The 20,263-nt window shown below is 42.5% G+C and overlaps 1 protein-coding gene across 1 annotated transcript in view; it reads left to right on the top strand.

Moving 5' to 3' along the window:
* LOC130206289 (collagen alpha-1(XVIII) chain-like) overlaps positions 1-20,263 on the top strand; it is a 61,131-nt gene that overhangs the window by 16,735 nt on the left and 24,133 nt on the right. The window contains exons 3-5 of the mRNA XM_056434194.1: positions 16,827-17,074; positions 17,157-17,327; positions 19,118-19,249. Coding sequence (XP_056290169.1) covers positions 16,827-17,074; positions 17,157-17,327; positions 19,118-19,249 — 551 coding nt within the window. The remainder of the gene's footprint in view (positions 1-16,826; positions 17,075-17,156; positions 17,328-19,117; positions 19,250-20,263) is intronic.

Consider the following 20,263-nt stretch of genomic DNA (forward strand, 5'->3'; position numbering starts at 1 on the left):
CTTGAGCAAGACACTGAACCCCCAGCGGCTCCCCGGGCGCCTCACTGCAGCTCCTTAACAACTGGGATGGGTCCAATGCAGAGAAGAATTTCCCCACGGGGGATCAATAAAAGTCAATAAAAGTTTTTTTACGAGATCGAAACGCGTACCCAGTGTTTGTCGTTAACTTTAATAAGGGTTGCGAATCGCTCTCTGCCTCCCTCGTCCTTTACGTAGTTACATCTTCCACTCTTTCAATCTAAACTCAATGTTTTCTCCTCCTCCCTCTCTCTGACTTCCACCTTCTATCTTCTTGCAGGCCGACTTTCAACGCACGTCTAGACCCTGCAGATTAGACCCATTCACAATGCCTTTTCTCAGAATTGCCCGGAGAAAGAGAATTGCCTCATCCGGCCACTTCGTCAAGCAGTTCTTAAGTAAACGTCTGTCCATCTAGAAGCGAGTACTTCTGCAAAGGCTCGGCCTTTGTTTGGGCGGCCACACCACTCCAAGCACTTTGGAGACAAAAGGAATTCCAAGTCCAAATAGCTATCCAATGAGCTTGACCTGGTTTCGGCCTGACAGATGATGCTAACAGCTGCTGAGTGTTCTCAGTTGCTGTAGGACTCTGAGGGTCAAGGATTGGTGGTCCTCTCCTTCCTGGGATGAACCTGGACTGCATTTTTTAGCAACTAATGGACAGCTGCATTGTGATGCATGACGACTCCCTTTGGTGATTGAGCGAAGGAGGTTAAAGGAGCATTTTAAATACATTAGTGATCCGCATCATTCTGGTAGCAGGTATGGCGATGAAAAGGAGTTCAATAGCTCTTCATCACGGCCAATGTCGTGAAATTAGCTGAATGACTTTGAATCAAGTAGAAATAGAAATGATGTGAAGAACAGTACAGCCCGATGTCACATCGAATAACTAGAAGGGATTCAAGAGGTCATAGCATCGAAAGATACTGACCGGCCCTCTGAGAATACAAAGTAAAACTCTTGCTATGGAACTTTTGGCGGGAAAAATTAACTAAACTTAAAAGAAAGTTGTCGCTATAAGTAGAAGTCAAAATCACAAGGGGTTTCCCAGTCAGCATTGGGCTAGAATGTGTGAAGTTGGACGATAAGGCCCGACTTGCAGTTGGTATCCCAAAAGGTCTAGGACCGGTAAAGTTCGTCAACTCCATATCTTTGTCCACAGGGGCAATGCCATCTTAAAACAGGAAAGGGAATCTGTTGGTTGGAGGCACACTATTGCCTCAAATACAATTTGCCCTTAATTGAATCTAAGGAGCCTGAAACAAACCGTTCCAGACCACAGGTTAGTGGACAGGGTAGGGATGAGAATTGATAAGATTTTAACGATTCCGATACCTTATCGATTCCTGCTTATCGATTCGATTCCTTATCGATTCTTTATTCTTTTCTTTTGGGGGTGAAAAAAAAAGAGCACAAACGGGGTTTATTTTTTTTTTTTTTATAATATTGCACACACACACACTACACACATACACATTTACTTTTTACTTTTTTAAATATCGATATTACTCTTGAACTTATTAAAAAAAAAAAAACTTAAAACTTAAATAAAAAAATTCTGTTTAAATTTAAACATGTTCAAACAATTTCCCTTCCTTTTTTTTTTTTTTTTAATTTTATATGAAAATTAAAAAAATTAAACTAGCAGTGGCAATACCCAGTGCACATCAATTGTATGTATCATCAACAATTCTTGTTTGTGCAAATCTGCTTAAAATAAGAGGGGGAGGATAATCTCAGACTTCTTCTGTTCTCTTGTGTGGAGAAATCTCTCTCAGATCACTCTCTGGAGGATGCAACACTCTCTGAAGATAGGAGGAGGTGTGCTGAGGCGTGCTGATAGACTCAGACCCAGACAGCCTCAGAGAACCGTGAGACTCACCGCTCATCAGCTAAGCAAAATTGCATGGATGATTATTTAGATTATGAAGAAAAATAAAAACAAATGGCACACACAAAAACAAAATGCAAATGACAAAATGAGCTGACACTGACATAAAGGAGGCAAAAGAGGGGAGGAGACAATGCACGACCTCGCCTCAAAATGAAGTGACATGGGAAGAAGCTAGCTAAGCTAAAATAAGCTAAATAAAATAATATAATAAAAAATAAATAAATGTTAATTAATAATAATTTATAAATAAACGAATGTTTTGCTGATACATATAAACTCCAATTAATACCCGCTACTAATCAAACAAACATCAAAAAAAACTGAAATCTAAAAATGTCGAAGGATCCAATGACCAATGGACCAGCTCAAATGAATGCTTCGGAGCTCAAACGATGAACAGATGATCGACTCCACTCCAAAAAACAAAGCAAGCACACTTCAGACAGTGAGTGGTTTTGGAGGAGGAGGACATGGCGAGTGGATGAAGAGCGCTAAGAGGCTGCGAGAGCTGACATCGAACATATCCTGACAGCTGTTGCATCCCTTCAATGTTCAAATTGTATTCAATTTTTCAGTCATTTCATATTCTTCAAATTTAGCTTTTTAATTGTTTTTTGCACACGTTATTTGTCGCATGTATGTGTGAAACAGTCAAAGAAATAGAGCCAAACTAGAGCCAAACGCCTAAAAGTTGCTGAAAAAGCAAAAAGAAACTAAACTGAAGAAATAAAAAAGTGCCGGCAAGCAGAACCGTTAAAACAAAAATCGAAGAATCAGAATCCCACAAACACCACGATCAGGTTCTGGTTCAAACGGTTCCCTCGTTCTCGATCTAGGACAGGGTCGTCCATCCACTCGCCGACCTTTACACTCGGCTGTAACCCTTCAGGACGCTCGCGTTCTTCTGGCATCTGCCGAAACTCAGAAGTGCCAAAAAACGCTAAAGTTTACATCACGAAACAAAACTATTTACTCAATGATTCATCTACATATTTGCAAGACACAAGATCTTTCAGATGTTGTCAACATCTTTCATGACCGACACACACGTCTTCTTTTACCCCTGTGTTTATGACTTAAAGGGAGCCTCTTACAGGCAGCACTCACTTAAAGTGACTACTCTGTGGTCGCATGACATTTGAATCGAAAGGGCCTGAAACCAACCGACCCAGTCTGTAACCCTTCAGGACGCTCGTGTTCTTCTGGCATCTGCCGAAACTCAGAAGTGCCAAAAAACGCTCAAGTTTACATCACAAAACAAAACAATTTACTCAGTGATTCATCGAGATATTTGCAAGATACAAGATGACTACCTTACAGATCTTTCATGACCCACACACGTCTTCTTTCACCCTGTGTCGGTATGACTTAACGGGAACCTTTTACAGGCAGCACTCACTTAAAGTGGCTCGTCTGTGGTCGCATTAAATTTGCCCTTAATTGAATATAAAGGGCTTGAAACCAACAGACCTAGTCGAACTCTTCAGGACTCTCGTGTTCTTCTGGCATCTGCCGAACCCAGGAGTGTCAACAAACGCTAGAATTTACTCAACTATCTACTCAATGATTCATCTACATATTTGCAAGATACAAGATGACTACCTTTCAGATCTTTCATGACCCACACGCGTCTTCTTTCATCCCGTGTCGGTATGACTTAACGGGAACCTTTTACAGGCCGCACTCCCTGAAAGTGGCTGCTCCGTGGTCAATGAACAGAGTGCATACAGTATATCTGCTGAACTGAGCTCATCGAGTCGCAGGTCATCGAGGTCGCTCTCGTCCGGATCAGACCCGAGGCCCGGTCAAGACTTTTCTCGCCGTGGGAGCAATCCCTCCTCTTCCAGTGAATGAAACGGACCCGGAGCTGCAGGCGGATCGGCCGAGGCGTCGCTCTTCAAACTGTGCAGCGAAACAAACTCGCGCTGGCTTTGCGGACGAGCCAAAGCAGATGGTATCACTCAGACACCGCCCCACCCCCCCTCCCTTCAATCCCTCCGCTATCCCTCTGTAGGAACAGTTTGGATAAGCTTTACAAGTATCTCTGTGATGAAGAATACATCGAATGCACGCCAAACCCCCGGCCGACCTCTAAAGCCGCGGCATCCATCACTGGAAAAGACGCGAAAGAAGATCTTCGGGGATTGCTCCGTGGCTCGAGGAGCTGATATGGATGAAGATGAAACGGAGTCCCATGTTGACGTCCACCTTAGCACATTTGCTGCGGTCACACTTTTTTCTTTGTCTTGGCCTCTTTATTTCTCACTCAGCAAGCTCAGAGAGTTTTTTCCACTCCATTCCTCGTCTCCTCCCTTTTTTTTTTCCAGGAGCCTTGACGATCCATCGCCATGTCAAGAGGTCCCGGTTTGTTTTTCTTAATAAAGTTGGAAAAGAAGCTTCAAACCTTCTCTCTCTCTCTCTCTCTCTCTTGTCTATCTTCATGATGGATTTGATTCTTCCACATCATCCCCTTTCTCCTCTTTTCCCTCCTGCACACCATTCATTCACAGGCTCAGCATGCTTTTTCCCACCTCCTCCCCCATGATGACAAAGTGAGAACGAAGCTCTGCAATTTCTCGCCAAAAGTTGGACACGCAGGCGGCGAGCTGCCAAAAACAGGCCGATTTTTCTTATTTTTCTTTCTGTTTTTTTTTGATAGACAGCCTGTTATTCCTCTGACACTTTGGTCAGAGTACAGTTTCTACAGCTGGTCAAACACAGCTTGGGGTAAGCCGAAACAACAAGCCCCGTGACCCCTGACCCCTGTGGACATCCGCTTTTACCACCAGCCTGCAGTTGCTTTAATTAACTGACAAGGCAGGAGTAAAGGAGAAGCTCTCCCAACATGTTTTAAACTCTATGACACATCACTTCAGGTATTTACAGATCCGAGAGGTAACTGTGTGTATCTACATTTGCTCCCCAGTTAGCAGACCAGGTTCTTTTGTGTGATTTTTAAACACACCTTAATGTTGCTTCCTACTTTATTCCCACATTAATCAGAACAAAATGGTTTAAACTGCGCTTGTGGGGTACTTTCGTCCCTTGAGTTGATATTCTGAAAGTAGGATAAATACATGAATGCACAGGCCGTTTATCTCTATATTCTCTTCATTCATAAGCAATAAAGAATGCAGTTTTAAAGTGGACCAGCACATTGTGCTGCAAAGCGACCCGAGGGGGCTTTAAGTGGGAAAATTAAGAAAAAAACAACGTGGCAAAAATATCCCCGTTCACAAAGGTGATACTGTGCTGCTGCCAAGCGGGTCCCCCACATGAAGATGGAAGATAAGCATTGTGAAGCAGCGGGTGAGCTGGCAGCCGTGTGTGTGTGTGTGTGTGTGTGTGTGTCATACGAGACAGGAGTAATGCTTGGCTCCACTGTCCTAACCAACTAATCTATTTGGCCTTTGGCTCTGTAGCCTTGGACGTGCCAGCTTGTACCGGCACACGTAAAAATAAAACACACCTTATCGCTGACCCGCTGTCCGATTATTGGCTTTTACTGCGGAGCTGTGGATCTCTGGTCCAGACTCGCCCCCAAAACCACTTTAAATCTGCAGGAACAGTTTGAAATCCTTCTTGATTCCTGTACTCATTGTCGATCTGCGTTGTTGCCCAGTTTTATTTTAAAAAAGAAAAAAATTCCGTGGAAAGAAACGTTTCTTTAAGCGTATAGTGCCGCGACATGCACGGAGGATGAAAAAAGTGCAGCAGGTGGTTTACATTACGCTATGCCCACTCTGCATCAAGTACATTCTAGAGACAGTCAGCCCATTCATTTAGAAAGAAGAAGAAAAAAAACTAAAAACATCATGCCGCCACAAGGTTATTCTGTCTGGACCTGCATCAACCCCCCCCCCCCCCCCCATCCTCCTGCACGCTACACTTACACTCATTGTCATTATGGGGTCGTTAGACGCTCCTCTTCCACGCTCGGCTGGAGTCCCACTGGAACCCATTAACCCCGTGTAAAGAACCTACGCCGCCATTAACCCCCGTGTAGCGTCAGCAGGTCGCTCCTGTTTTTCCAAGAGTCACTCAGAGCGAAAAAATATTTAGCAAAGTCAAATTACGGCTATTTCGAAAACATAAAATAACAATATAGATCCTACACACAGAAAAATAATGGTTGTTAAATGGTTCTTTAAAAGGCTTTGTGGTTCTACGAAGAACCATCACCAACTGGAGAATCATTCTTTTCGTTTGAGGCACCTTTATCGGTTCTTTGAAGAACTCTTTAAGGAAATGGTTCTTTAAAGAACCGTAGTTAAAAGGTTCTTTGTGGAACCATAAATGGTGCCTTATAGAACATTGTTTTGAAGGTTCTTTGAGACACTTTTATAGGTTCTTTGAAGAACTCTTTAAGGAAATGTTTCTTGAAAGAACCCTGGTTTGAAAGGTTCTTTGTGGAACCAGAAATGGTGCCTTGAGGAACCATTTTTTAAGGTTCCTTGAGGCACCTTTATAGATTATTTGAAGAAGTATTAATGGAAATGTTTTTTCAAGAACCCTGGTTTGAAAGGTTCTTTATGGAACCAGATATGGTGCCTTGAGGAACCATTTTTGAAGGTTCTTTGAGGCACCTTTATAGGTTATTTGAAGAAGTATTTAAGTAAATGTTTTTTTCAAGAACCCTGGTTTGAAAGGTTCTTTATGGAACCAGATATGGTGCCTTAAAGAACCATGTTTTGAAGGTCCTTTGAGACACCAGAAATAGTACTTCTATGGCATCACTGTGAAGAACCATTTTCGGTTCCGGACGGCACCTTCCTGTTTCTGTGTATAGATCCGATGCTGGACTTGGTTTCCAGTGGACTTCTGTGACCCACGTCATTTTGCCTGCTGTATAAAATGCAAACCTTCTCTCAGGGGGAGAGAGTTGTTGATCAAGGAGCAGCTTTCCACTGAAAACCATGAAAGTCAGAAACATCTTTCCACCGTAAGACCACCGGCCGAGAAGAAGCCGGTCCGCCTCGCTGAGAGACAACACGGCTCCCCGAGACGGACGTTGGATGAAACACAAGAATGCTCTCAGCTCACCGCTCAGCCCGCCCCCCCCCCCGGTCCAGACCTCACTCTACCTGTCACACATAAGGCTCCCGTTGTGCCTGCAGTGGGAGAGAGCCGTAGAAAGAGAGACTTAAAAACTCATTAAGAAACTATGTAGTGCTCTCACTGTCGCAGATTCCAACTTGTAGGGTCTCCGGTGGCCATATTTTTCCCTGCATAAACAAAAATGTGGGAATAGGGTTCAGCCACTGGCATGAAAATCCTCCATCGCACAAATAATGAGCGCCCTTCCTAAACCCCGCCCCCTTTTTCAGCCTTCGCTCCAATAACAGTCGAGTGAGCTCAGAGCCTCAGTTTACCGTCCCCTCTCCTCATAGCTCAACCGACGCGCTACGTTTGTTCACTTTAGCAACAGTGCGATGGAAGTTACAACCTTCAGGGACACATCACACATAAATGCAAACGCACACAGAGAGACTCACAAACACACAGATTCACAAATGCGTACAGAACAATTCACAAATATATATTCGATTTACAAATGCACTGAAGGATTTACAAATAAATATATCAGATGTCGCCCTCATTTTCAACGAATCACATGAGCGTCATTCGCTTCATTCGCGCCTCAGAGGGGGCGGGGCTTATCTCTGTGGCTTTACTCCGTGGAGACAGTTATCATTTCCTTCATCCAGTTAGATTCACCACCGGCGGAGCATCTCAACGCCGATTGGCTTTCGCAACTCAGCGTTGAGACATTTGCGAATCGAGACATGGCGGGGGAGTCTCAAAAACCCGCGCACATTTATGAGCGATCCACAAACAAAGACATAAAAATCGACATCGCAAATTTGCGTGTGCATTGGAATATATTTGTGAATTGTTCCGTGTGCATTTGTCAACCTTTGTCTTTGCATTTGTGAGTCTCTCTGTGTGCATTTGCAATTATTGAGACTGATCTGACCCCATGAAAGCAAAATGCTAGCTAACTAGCTAACGAATGTCCATCAAGCTCGAATGCCAGATCACCAACGTCGACCAGGTTTTGCTGACGCTGCACCTGTTGTCTCGACCTACTTCCCACATCTCAATGCAATTCGATTCCCAACCACTTAATCCAGGTCCCGTTGAAGGTCTCGCGGGTCAATGACCCCAATGGAACCGTCAGCATCCTGGATACAACAATGGGGTCGCCAAGAACTTGGACCCTTCTCAACTTCTATCCACGAAGATCACGAGCGAATCCTTGACAAGGCCCGCCGTCTTTGCAGTAATGCATCCCATCCCGTCCCCTCACATCTGGGAGTCTCTCTCGGTGGTTTCGATACTGCAGCTGGCATCAATAACAATGAGGCGGTGCACTACCTCATTCAGCTGCGGTGGGGTTTTCAACGCCATCGAGTCATTTCTTGGCGCCCGGATTGGCCGATTGGAGCCGATCGGGGTTCACATGTGTGCCAGCGACCCAAAGGGGCGTGTCCCGGTCGGGCCGCAATCAAGGCGACGTCTGACACATCGCGAGGGACCGTAATTCGAAGGGAATCTTTTGCAGAGGAATAATGGATGAAGCATTGGTTACAGCCTTGAAACGTTTCTTTGAGAGAATTCCTGAAAGATACTCACCACAGAGGTTTTTAAGGGCCTTAATGTCAGCTCTCCATCCAGTTTATCGTTTCCTCCCCTTATCCGTTATTTACTTGTTTGAATACTGTGTGAATTACCCAGAATTACTAAATTTGTAGCATTCAACGAGGTAATTGCATTTTTCTTCTTCTTTTCCCCGCCCCGGGAACTAGACGCTTGTGTTTGAATAATCAGATCCCTAAAGCAGAAGTAGTTGCCGCTGGGGGATCGGGGTCATTGGGGTTAACTGGCGGACATCTTGGCTCGGAGACTTCTGGTGGAGCAACTTTACTGTACCGAGAGCGTGTTGTGTCACGGTTATGCAACCCGGCAGATGTGATTCCTGGTGATGTTGTTGGTTACCGCCAATGATTGCAGACAGGCTTTTCATTAAACATTATCTCCAGAGAGTGTTGCTTGCACATTCCTGCGGTTTGTGTTCTGCAGCTGCATCGCGACGACTTTGTCTTATTTTTTTAACACAATTCCGTCATTTACCCTGAAAAACTCGTCAACCGCCAGTCTAAACGGAGACTGATTGCCTCCTTAAAAAGGGTCAGTTTCTCTTAAAAAGAAAAGCACTATGTTTCACCAAGATGCATAAGTTAAAACTAAGTTAAAGATACCCTGTGAATATAACTCTTTGAATATATTTTGTCCTAGAGATCTGTTTGTTGCATGGTTGTTGTGATTTTTTTTTGCTTTAACATTTTTATTTGTGTGTTTCCTTACGGCCCTTATTGGCCAGATGCATGGTTAATTTTTACTATATTTTTATGTTTTATTATTATTATGCATTCTAACTTTTGAAGTTTGTACTTTTGTAAAAATACCTAAATAAAATATCAATAATATAATATAATAGAACAAATATAAATTAATATAATATAATATATAAAATAAAAAATGAATCCTGTGTGTTTTTGTTACTGCACCGATAAGCAAAGCAAATCCAGACCGTTGATATCTCTAGAGGAGAAGAGAGCGGCGGTGAGAGATTCATCCGAAATATCCAAATTAACATTCCTGTGGCCGCGTTCCAGCGGCGAGAAATGGCTTTGTCGGATTCTCCTGAAACCATCTGCTTCATCTTACGTGCAGTTGAAGTTGACATCGCTGTAGAAAGCTGTTTCCATTTGTCTGGGATAATCAGCTGTGCAGAGTTGTGTTGTTATTAGAGCGTAAACTCATGTTGGCTTCACCGTGGGTAATTTACGAGGACTGTCGGCATTAAACATCGTACTTTTTAATGCACGTTATTGTCTATAACTCTTCTGCAGAAGGTTTTGTTGTCAGGTCAGTGTGCTTTTTTCTGGATTCGAGGAGATTGAGAACAAGCCTCTTTCATCCAGACTTCTGCAGGACATTAAAGCTGCAGCTTGGGAAAGCCGCAGGCGTCAGCTCCACATATCTGTTTGCATTTCTGAGCATATGAAGGACTCCTTTGTAACTGCGCCTCCAAAAGCACTGTAAGAGTATGAAAGGTGAGTTTACTGTTCAATGCTGCAGCCCCTAACTTGTGATTCAGGCGTGAAGTTATACCCTTATTACTAAATAAAACATATTGAAGTTGTAGAACTAGTTCATTTCGTAAAAAGTCCAATGAATAGCCCTCACATTGCTTCTCAAACTAAAAACTCAATTAATGAACATACAAGAAACAGCAAAACTATCTACATGGCTACTGCTGGAAAGATGTGGGGGGAAAAATAATATTTATTCATACTTTAATTTGTATTTCATTTATCTATATTTATTTAATTTTAATTTTAATATATGTTTTCTTTATTTCAATGTTTTTAATATTTTAAAATATATATATTTTCTGATGTGATGTTAGGATGAACTTGCCCTTTGAAGATGTGGGAAAAATACATATTTATTTTTACTTTAATGTTAACTTTTATATATATATATATATATATATAAATGTACATGGATTGAAAAAATTAATTTGTATTTAATTAATATATACTTATTTTATTTGTTTATTTTTTTAATCTCTTTATATTTGTATATGTTTTTTAAATTATTTTCTAATGGGATGTTATGATGAATTTGCCCTTTGAACTGAGAGACAAGAGCTTTATCTATCATTAAAAATATGGCCAATTCTCAATCACAACTTTTTATTATGCATGCAAACATAAACATACATTAAATACTGAATGAGACAACATGAATGCACACGTTAGCAGGTAAGTACAGTACAAGTGTACGCTAGCCTATAAGCAGCTACAATTAGAGCAATACGGACACACCGGCTCCATCTAGTGGCCTAAATGTGTACAGCAGGTGTGATTAAAGTGGAATAAAAGAAAATGGGAATGACTTGGTCTCTTTCCCAGCATGCATCTGGCTCCTATCTTAGCGGGACTATCACATTCCTTACATACGAGGAGTCACATACGCAGGTGCTGACTCATTATTAAGATATATGTGATTCTCCCATTTCTACTTTAACATGACGGCCACAATCACTCACACACGTACATGGTTTGGATTTGTTAGAGACGGCGGGACATGACGTCATCGCTCAGAGAACGTTGGACTTCTCTTCCTCCCTCACTTACATCACTGATATTAAAAACTGATATTAAATCCATGAGGTTGAGAAAGATAATTTTAAAAAAGTAACAAAAACAGATTTCCGAGCATCGCCAGTAAAATCTTGCCCTCATTCTCTAACATGTTATTCCCGTGTGACTGTTTCTTTACACGCGTCGCCAACACAGACGGGCTCACGGTCTGCTTCATCTAACAATAACACGAGGGAGGAGGAAAAAAGAGAAGAAAGAAAGAAAGAAAGAAAGAGAAGTGTCACTGTCGCGCCTTTGATCACATGACAGCTCCGCCCCTAACGACGCTGCAGCTCAACGCCAAGAGAGCAGCTTTGTGCTAAATGCTCACCTGGTCACACACACACACACACACACACGCGTGGCTGACATCACGCCTGTCTCTCGGGATGAAAGGCGTGTTGTTTGCGTCTACCTGTTAGAGGGGAACATCTGGCCAGCCTCTTCATACCCAGACAGGTATCAAACCACCGGTTGAGTCTTTAACATCTTACAAGACTACGAACGTGTTTTTTTCCCGTGTCACGGAGGCCGTGGCAACACGACGTCTGTGATTTAAAGCGGAATCGAAACAGACAGAAGAATCAAATTCACTTTGTCTGTGCGGCTTTTGTGGTTTTTGTTGTTGTCATTGTTGTCTGGTAATGCCAGACGCTTGTCCCCCCCCCCGTTGTTGCATTCAGGGCCCACTCAGACATTTAAGTCAAAGACAGCTGGGCGAGGAGTCAATATGTTTGCACCGAAATGGAAAAATTCCCATTTTCATACCAGCATATTTTCTTTCTTTCTTTCGTTTATGTCGCCATCTTTGGCTCTTACACACGTGTCCCCATCCGAGGGTTGATTTGATTGGCCGTTGCTCAGCCGTTGCTCCGCCTCTCATTAGACGAGACTATTACATTCACAAGAGAGAAAAATAAGGAGAAACTAATTAATTTGATTACAATAATATTTTCTCTCAAAACTAAATAAGGAAGTTTATTGTCATTGTAAAAAAATACAACGAAATAAAGTTGCCGACTCATCCATCAGTACAGCAGCAACATTACAAACATGTATTAAATACATTAAGACAGGACATTTAAAACTAAAATAAATTAAAATAAAAATAAATAAAAACCAATAAAAACAAATAAAAATAAATATAAACAAATAAAAATCATTAAAAATAAATAAATGAAAATAAACAGAAATTAATACAAATAAATAAGAATTAAATAAATGAAAAACAGGCATCAATGGCTTAAAAGTGAACAGGTGTCATGTTAATAATCCCATTTAGTGCATTTAAGCTTGTTTTCAACAATGTCCCGAGGTCCATGTGAAGTGTCAAAAATTTAAACAAAATGAATTCTTTACCTTGTTAATGTCATCCACGCACTTAGTGTCAAAACATTAGGAAATAAAATATTGCTTTTAATTAGATATTAGCTTTGAACCAATCACTGGCAGCATTAACACCACTCTGATGTCATGTATGTTGCTGCTATGTGTTTCCCAGAAGCATCTGTCTTCTGTCTTCTGTCTTCTGTCTTCCATCTCGTTCTCCATCTTGGAGCATTTTGTCCATCTGGCATTTGGCTTCATCTGTTTCCACTCGAGCTGAACTTCAATTGTCCTGTTGTGCATTTCTGCTTTCTATTTATCCCCAGAAATGCATATTTATGAGCAACAAACAAAAGTTTATATCCTGAATACTGAATACTGAGTTATGCAGATGGAGCCCTGCAGTATTTCACTCAATACAAGCACCGGCTAGAGGCTCTTGACTCTTATATTCTTATATATTATACATGCTATTCTTCTATATATTCCAATAACCATCGTGTGCAGACGTCATGTGCTGCGAGGATATTAATTTAATTAATGCTGTAATGTATATTTCTTCTTTCTTCTTCTCTAGGATGACTTTGTATTTGTTGCTGCAGACACTCACATCTCACTGAGCGTTACTATTTGTGGAGAAATATTTCTTATGCGGAACACAAAAGGGAGGACCGGGCTCCTCTCGTTTAATTTTATTATTTTTTTCATCTTCTTGTGAAAAGCTTGGAGCAAAAGTCGATAGAAATCACTTTTTTTTTAATGGGGAGGACTCGTAACTTTTTCTTTTAATGGAAAAGTTTGCGGGAGTGTTTTCTTCTTTCAAGTGATGTCACACAATGTCACGAATAATAACGCACAATCGGGGATGCAAACTGTTGCGACATCGATAGATGGTGAACATAGATTATTCATTTCTTCCATCTTCACCCCGAGGCCTAACACCTCCGATGAAATACAGATCACTCCCCAGTCGACGCAGAGTGTGAGAACGTCACCGGTGATGTCATCGAGTCCGACGTCACGATGTGTCGGCGCTAATAAACGTTTCACTCGCCAGCGCGTCCTCCTCCTCCTCTTCTTCCCAAGAAAAAAAGGGAGTATCCCTCACCGGAGTCCAAAGACCTCGAATGGCTCGGCAGAATCTCGTGCACCGGGAAGTTATTACTGCCGATACCCTGGAGGCCACGAACGGTACCTCCGGAGCCAAGCCTGATTACGCTGGGGAGGTCACACCCGGACCCCGAATATTACTCACAAGCTTCCCACAAGCTGCAGCGTCTTTGCACCGGGAATGTTTTACATTAGTTTAGCTTATTAACTGGCTTTCCGTTAGCTTGCGCCTTAGCGGCCGCTATTCCTCCCGGGGTACCACAGAAATGACAAAACATGTAATACATAAAAAACATGCACAAACATACCGTGAAAATAACAGTTAAGTGCAAACAGAATAATACAAAATAAATAAAGTGCGGTCGAAGACGTGGACGTACGCTACCGTTGAAAAGTTTGGAGTCACGAAGACAAGTTGGTGTTTTCCATGAAAACTCACTTTTATTCATCAAATTAATTGCAAAAATAATAGAAAATATAGTCAATACATTGACGAGGTTAGAAATAATGATTTTTATTGTAAATATTAATGTTGTTCTTTAAACTTGTAGCTCAAAGGAAGGCCAGTTGTTTAGCTTCTCTCACCAGCATAACTGTTTTCAGCTGCGCCAACATAAAAAGTGTTTTCAAGGGTTTTCTCCCCCTCCGTTAGTCTCCATGGCGATCTGTCCAGCTGTTATGTCTCCGACAGTCAGCAGAGAAACATCTGCAGTGATGTCACTTTCGGGGGGAACAAAGATGGAGTGAAAAAAGTGACACGTCGGACTGTGGGAATGTTGGGCGAGCGCACTTTTTGGCCGGGAGGTGGGGGGGGGGAGAGGGGGTTCTGTCTCGTGGTCTCACTGGAACCAGAAATGGGTCAAAGGAGTATTTGAGTATTCCGGGAACTTGTTTTTAGCCTTAGATGTCACTGCGTCAGTTTATTAATGAGCTTCCTCTCAAGAGGAGGACAAGCTGAGCACTGCAATGTAACATCACATTAGAAAAATAATTTTAAAAATACATATAAAAAATAAATTAAATAAAAGTAAGCAAATCAAAGTAAAAATTAAATAAATATATATAAATTAAATACAAATTAATGTAAAAATAAATATTATTTTCCCACACATCTTCAAAGGGCAAGTTCATGATAACATCACATTAGAAAATAATTACAAAAAATTCATATTCAAATACAATTTTAACATTTAACATTTTTTACATTTTCAAATTAAAATATAAAAATGTATAAAAATAAATATATATAAATTAAATACAAATTAAAGTAAAAATGAATATGATTTCCCCCCCGACATCTTTCTAGCAGTAGCCATGCAGATAGTAGCCTTCAGTTCTCATGAAGTTTGAATGTAACTCACTTCGAACTCAAGTTTTTTTGCCGAAGAATAAGAAGAGATGTACGAAACCACCATCATCTTCATGTTTAGTCCTTCTTCTCCGAGGGAGACAAACTGCCCCGAAAACCAGACGTGGAGCACACACAACGACATCAGTACAACACAGTGTTTCTTCTCTGCGTTCTCTGACCCACACTCCTACGACGAGGTCAGGAGGTCACGCAGCCGAGTGGTGTGGGTTGCACTCCATTGTTATGTTTTAATTACTACTGTCGATCAAGTTTTTTTTTAAATCCAAATAACACTCCGGAGGGGGGGCTCTCCTCCCGCGGGGAGGCTTACTGGCCACACACACACACACACACACACATTAGTTTGCACACACGACACTCTTGGAAGTTTGACTGTTTCCCACTCAGCCTATCTCTTTGTCCTACTTTTTTGGGCTTTGTCACTCCATCACACACACACACACACACACACACACACACACACACACACACGGTATAAGGTCTAATTTACAGGAGCTGCCACTGCGCGTATTAGTCTCACCTAATGCCTTCCAGATGCCTCCGGCCTCTATCCCCCCCCCCCCCTCTCCGCTGGGCCGTACGCTCCGAAAGAACAGACGATTGTTCCAGGTTGCTCCTCGCTAAGGAGAACCAGGTGTGCGTGTGCGGTGTTGTGTGTGTGTGTGTGGGGGGGGGGGGGGGGGGGGGCAAGAGCAGGATGCAGAAAGACATGCAGCGGTGCAGTAGGTGGGCATTCACCGAGAGCTGCGGGAGCGAATGAGAGCGCACGCTTTCTGGCGTGCTTCAGGACGAGTGTGTGTGTGTGTGTGTGTGTGTTCAGGACGAGTGTGTGTTGGGTGGACGGGAGCTCCTTCTCACACTCTTGGCAAATATTTTGGGGTGTATCCACCGGTGTTCAAAGACAGCTGGAAGTCTTCACTCCACGGACACACTGACATGAATATATTGAATAAAAGTTAAGGATCAGAATGAAATGAAAAGAATAACCGGTTCAACAGAATAACGACTTCGGCTGAATTCAGTCTTGAAGGAAGAGAAAAGAGGAGTTATGAGGTGACTTGGTGTTGTTGTTGTTGTTGTTGTTGTTGTGTATTTTATTCAGTCAATCATTGCAATACATTACAATATTATTCTGTATAATATAAAAAACAGAAAGACTGAAAAGGTATAGGTGGAAGCAAAAAATGCTTATATATTCCTATTCTAAATTATTATAATCAAATAAATCAGAAAATTAATTTCAAATAAAGAAAAAATAATAAATAAAAAATTATTATAATATATATATATATAATTATAATTTTTTATTTTCTTCACCTTCTGTATTGTGGAATGCTTTAATTTATAGGATAACATATCAGTCGTCTGACCTCTGACCCATGGCTGGACTAAACCACTGGAGGGAGGGAGGGGGGGGGGGGGGTCAACCTTTGCCTCTCTGGATTGTGTACGCTGTCACCTCCGAGTAAATGTGATACCTTTTGTATAGAAAACTACAACAATTGACTTTAACAATTATATAAATACTAATGTTATAGTAGGTTCAATACGGAGGATGAAGATGTACGACGATTTATGATGATTCGTGATGATTTATGTTGGATTCATCTCCGTGTTTTTCTGCCCTCGTCCGATTGTTCATATCGTTTTTTGTTGCCCGGTGATGTGTAACTTGAAGAAAAAAAACGCTAAAAAAAAGGATTTAAAGAAAGAAAACTATCGCAAAGTGTTTATTCTATAGTTCTATATTTACAAATGAATGGATTTTCACTCCCCTTGAGAAGAAGGCTAAAGGGGGGATCGTCATTAATAATTAATAATTAATTGGGGTGACTGAGAGGCTCTATCACGGTGTCAACCATTTTGTTTTCTTCTTCTTTGCCGACAGAACGCGCGTCTCTGACCTCCTTGGACCTGACGGAGTTGATCGGCGTGCCCCTCCCCCCCTCCGTCTCCTTCGTCACGGGCTTCGAGGGCTACCCCGCCTACAGCTTCGGCCCGGACGCCAACGTGGGCCGCCTCACCAAGTCCTTCGTGGCCGACCCGTTCTACCACGACTTCTCCATCACGGTCACGGCCAAGCCCACCACGCGGCGCGGCGGCGTGCTCTTCGCCATCACGGACGCTTACCAGAAGGCGAGGCGCCGAGTAAACGCCGACGTCTCTTCGACGAGAGAACCCTAAATAAGCTTTCTCTTCTTCTTCTTCTCCTCCTCAGATTGTACATTTGGGTGTAGCGTTGTCCGAGGTGGAGGACGCCTCCCAGAGGGTCATACTGTACTACACCGACCCCGGGACAAGAGGCGGGACCCGGGAAGCAGCTTCATTCAAGCTGGGAGACATGACGGGGAGATGGGTGCGGTTCTCCCTGACCGTCCAGGGGGCGGAGGTGCGTTCAATGTCACTATGTGTTTGGGTGACCAGTTGAATATTTTCAAGTAAAAATATTTTAAAGTATATATATATATATATATATATATATATATAAATATAAAATATATATGCACATTTTTGTCCCTACCCAAGGTCGAGTCCTTTTAAACTGAAATTACGAATATCGAGGAACCAGAACTCGTCTATGAAATCATTTATTCTTGCAAGAAGAGTCACCGTTACATGGAGTCCCTCAGGGGTCTGCCAAGGGTGAACTGAAGAGTAAAATAAATAAAATAAATACTATATTTTGAATGAATGAATGAAATAAATGAAATAAATGAAATAAATTAATTTAATTAATTTAATTAATTTAATTAATTTAATTAACTTAATTAATTTAATCTTAATTGCAGTCCCAGTAAGCTATTTCTTTGCCAGTGTGCTTTTTTCACCTATATAACTTCATTTGTATTGTTCTAGCAAAGTGATGACATATTTGGTTTACTTGAAAGTGATTGCAATTTTCTTTCTATCCGATAAAGCACAGATGGAAGAGTCCAAGTTATTTCAATAAAAAGTCAGCATGGACCATTGTGTTGGGGCGGCGGGACATGATGAACATTTTTCTTCCCTCAAAGTGGGAGTGACAGAAACAGTTTGAGAACCACTGAGTTACACAGAGTGGAAGAAATAAACTACAATGTGTGTGACCTTTGGTCCGACGGTGCAGCGTTTTGTTCATGGAGCTAATATCGAGGCGCGAGTATTTTATGATAACAAATGATGGAGTCGGTTGCCAGACATTTGGTGCGCCGGTGAGTATTTACAGCGGCGGGAAGGTTTATAAACTACGGCACCTGTGTCCACTGTAGTGAAGCAACAGCCGGGCCAACGCTACAGTGGCTCGCTGACGTGTTATTAATAGTTTATGGACAACGATGGAGCTCTAAAGCACGGAGACATGAGAAGAGAGCTGAATTGTTCTTTAACAGGACTCAAATTAAAGTGTTTCCTGCCAGAGAGAGACGGTAACTGCTCCTCAACAGATGTTATATACACACAGAAAAGTAATGGTTCTGAAATGGTTCTTTAAAAGGCTAAAAGGAAGAACCATCACCTACTGAAGAACCATTCTTTCATTTGAGGCACTATGAATGGTTCTTTAAAGAACCCTGGTGTGAAAGGTTCTTTGTGGAACCAGAAATGGTGCCTTAAAGAACCATTTTTTCAGGTTCTTTGAGACACCTTCATAGGTCCTTTCGGGAACTTTTTAAGCAAATGGTTCTTTAAAGAACCCTGGTTTGAAAGGTTCTTTGTCGAACCAGAAATGGTCCCTTAAAGAACCAATTTTGTAAGATTATTTGAGACACCTTTATAAGTTCTTTAAAGAACAATTTAAGGACATGGTTCTTTAAAGAACCCTGGTTTGAAAAAATCTTTGTGGTACCAGAAATGGTGCCTTAATGAACCATTTTTTGAAGGTTCTTTAAAACACCTTGATAGGTGATTTATAGAACAATTTAAGGAAATGGATATTGAAGGAACTCTGGTTTAAAAGGTTCTTTAAGACACCTTCATAGGTTATTTGAAGAACAATTTAAGGAAATGGTTCTTTAAAGAACCCTGGTTTGAAAGGTTCTTTGTGGAACCATAAATGGTTCTTCTATGGCATCACTCTGAAGAACCCTTTTTGGTCCCAGATAGCACCTTCATTTTTCTATGTGGAAATATATTGTTGTTGTTGTTGTTGTTCTCGATTGCCAGTAATAATCCGGTGTGCATGTTCCCCCTCCGGTCCCTCAGGTGCGTCTCTACATGGACTGTGAGGAGTACCACCGGGTGGCCTTCACCAGGAGCCCCCGGCCCCTGACCTTCGAGGCCAGCTCGGGGATCTTCGTGGGGAACGCTGGTGGAACGGGCCTGCCGCGCTTTGTGGTGAGTCTGGATCTCTGGTCCGTGGTCGTGTGGTCATGTGGTCGTGTGGTCATGTGGTCATGTGGTCGTGTGGTCGTGTGGTCATGTGGTCATGTGGTCATGTGCAAAACAAATGTTCCTCTACGCATGCGGCGCGCGTGCCTCGGGGTTTTCCTGTTGTCGGTGTGTTTGGGACAAATGGGTCGACGGTGGATGTCGAACAAACGCTTTACGACCGCGGCAGACAAGGGAACGGACGCATGTGCTCGCCGGCACCATCCGTATCCTGAGAGCTCATAGACGACGAGCCGAATGCGATTAACATTGTTTTTCGGGGGGGGGGGGGGGTGTAGACGATCTCTCATCTCGGTCTCATCTTGAATGAGTTACACTCGGTGTGCAACTACAACCGCAAACATAGGCACCGACACCCCCCCCCTCCCCGTGCAGTCGTTTAAAAAATAGTACGTGTGGTCATAAAGGAGGAGAAGCGTGACGGAGGAGTGAGATTGAGGGCGAGAGGCAGCAGTACATGCAAATGAAGCGGTTCACCTCTCTCTCTCTCTCTCTCTACCCCTCTCTCTCTCTCTCTACCTCTCTCCCCTCTCTCTCTCCCTCTCTCTCTCTACCTCTCTCTCCCCCTCTCTCTCTCTACCTCTCTCTCCCCCTCTCTCTCTCTACCTCTCTCTCTCTCTCCATCATCTGTCATTTGCTGTCTTGTAATCGCAGTACGAGTCAGTGTTTGTCTCTGTATTGTGAATAGATCCACCTCGTGGCTGGCGGCGGGGGGGGGGGCGGCGACCTTTGACCTTTCAAACCCAAACCAGACCTCTTTCTGTGTCACCCTCCTTCCGGAGTTTCGGAGTTGCGTAAGTTCATCTGACGGGCAGAACCTCGGAGATGCACCGCGGCTCCAGGACAGTGGAAAAAAATACGCTTCTTATTGCTTTTCTTTCCCCCCTCGTAAAGATTTTATCAGCAGAATCTGAGGAGACTTTCAAAGGAAATCCAACGAGCTGAAGGCGAAGAAAGTTT

Source organism: Pseudoliparis swirei, chromosome 16 (assembly GCF_029220125.1).
Source record: "Pseudoliparis swirei isolate HS2019 ecotype Mariana Trench chromosome 16, NWPU_hadal_v1, whole genome shotgun sequence".
Classification (NCBI taxonomy): Eukaryota; Metazoa; Chordata; class Actinopteri; order Perciformes; family Liparidae; genus Pseudoliparis; species Pseudoliparis swirei.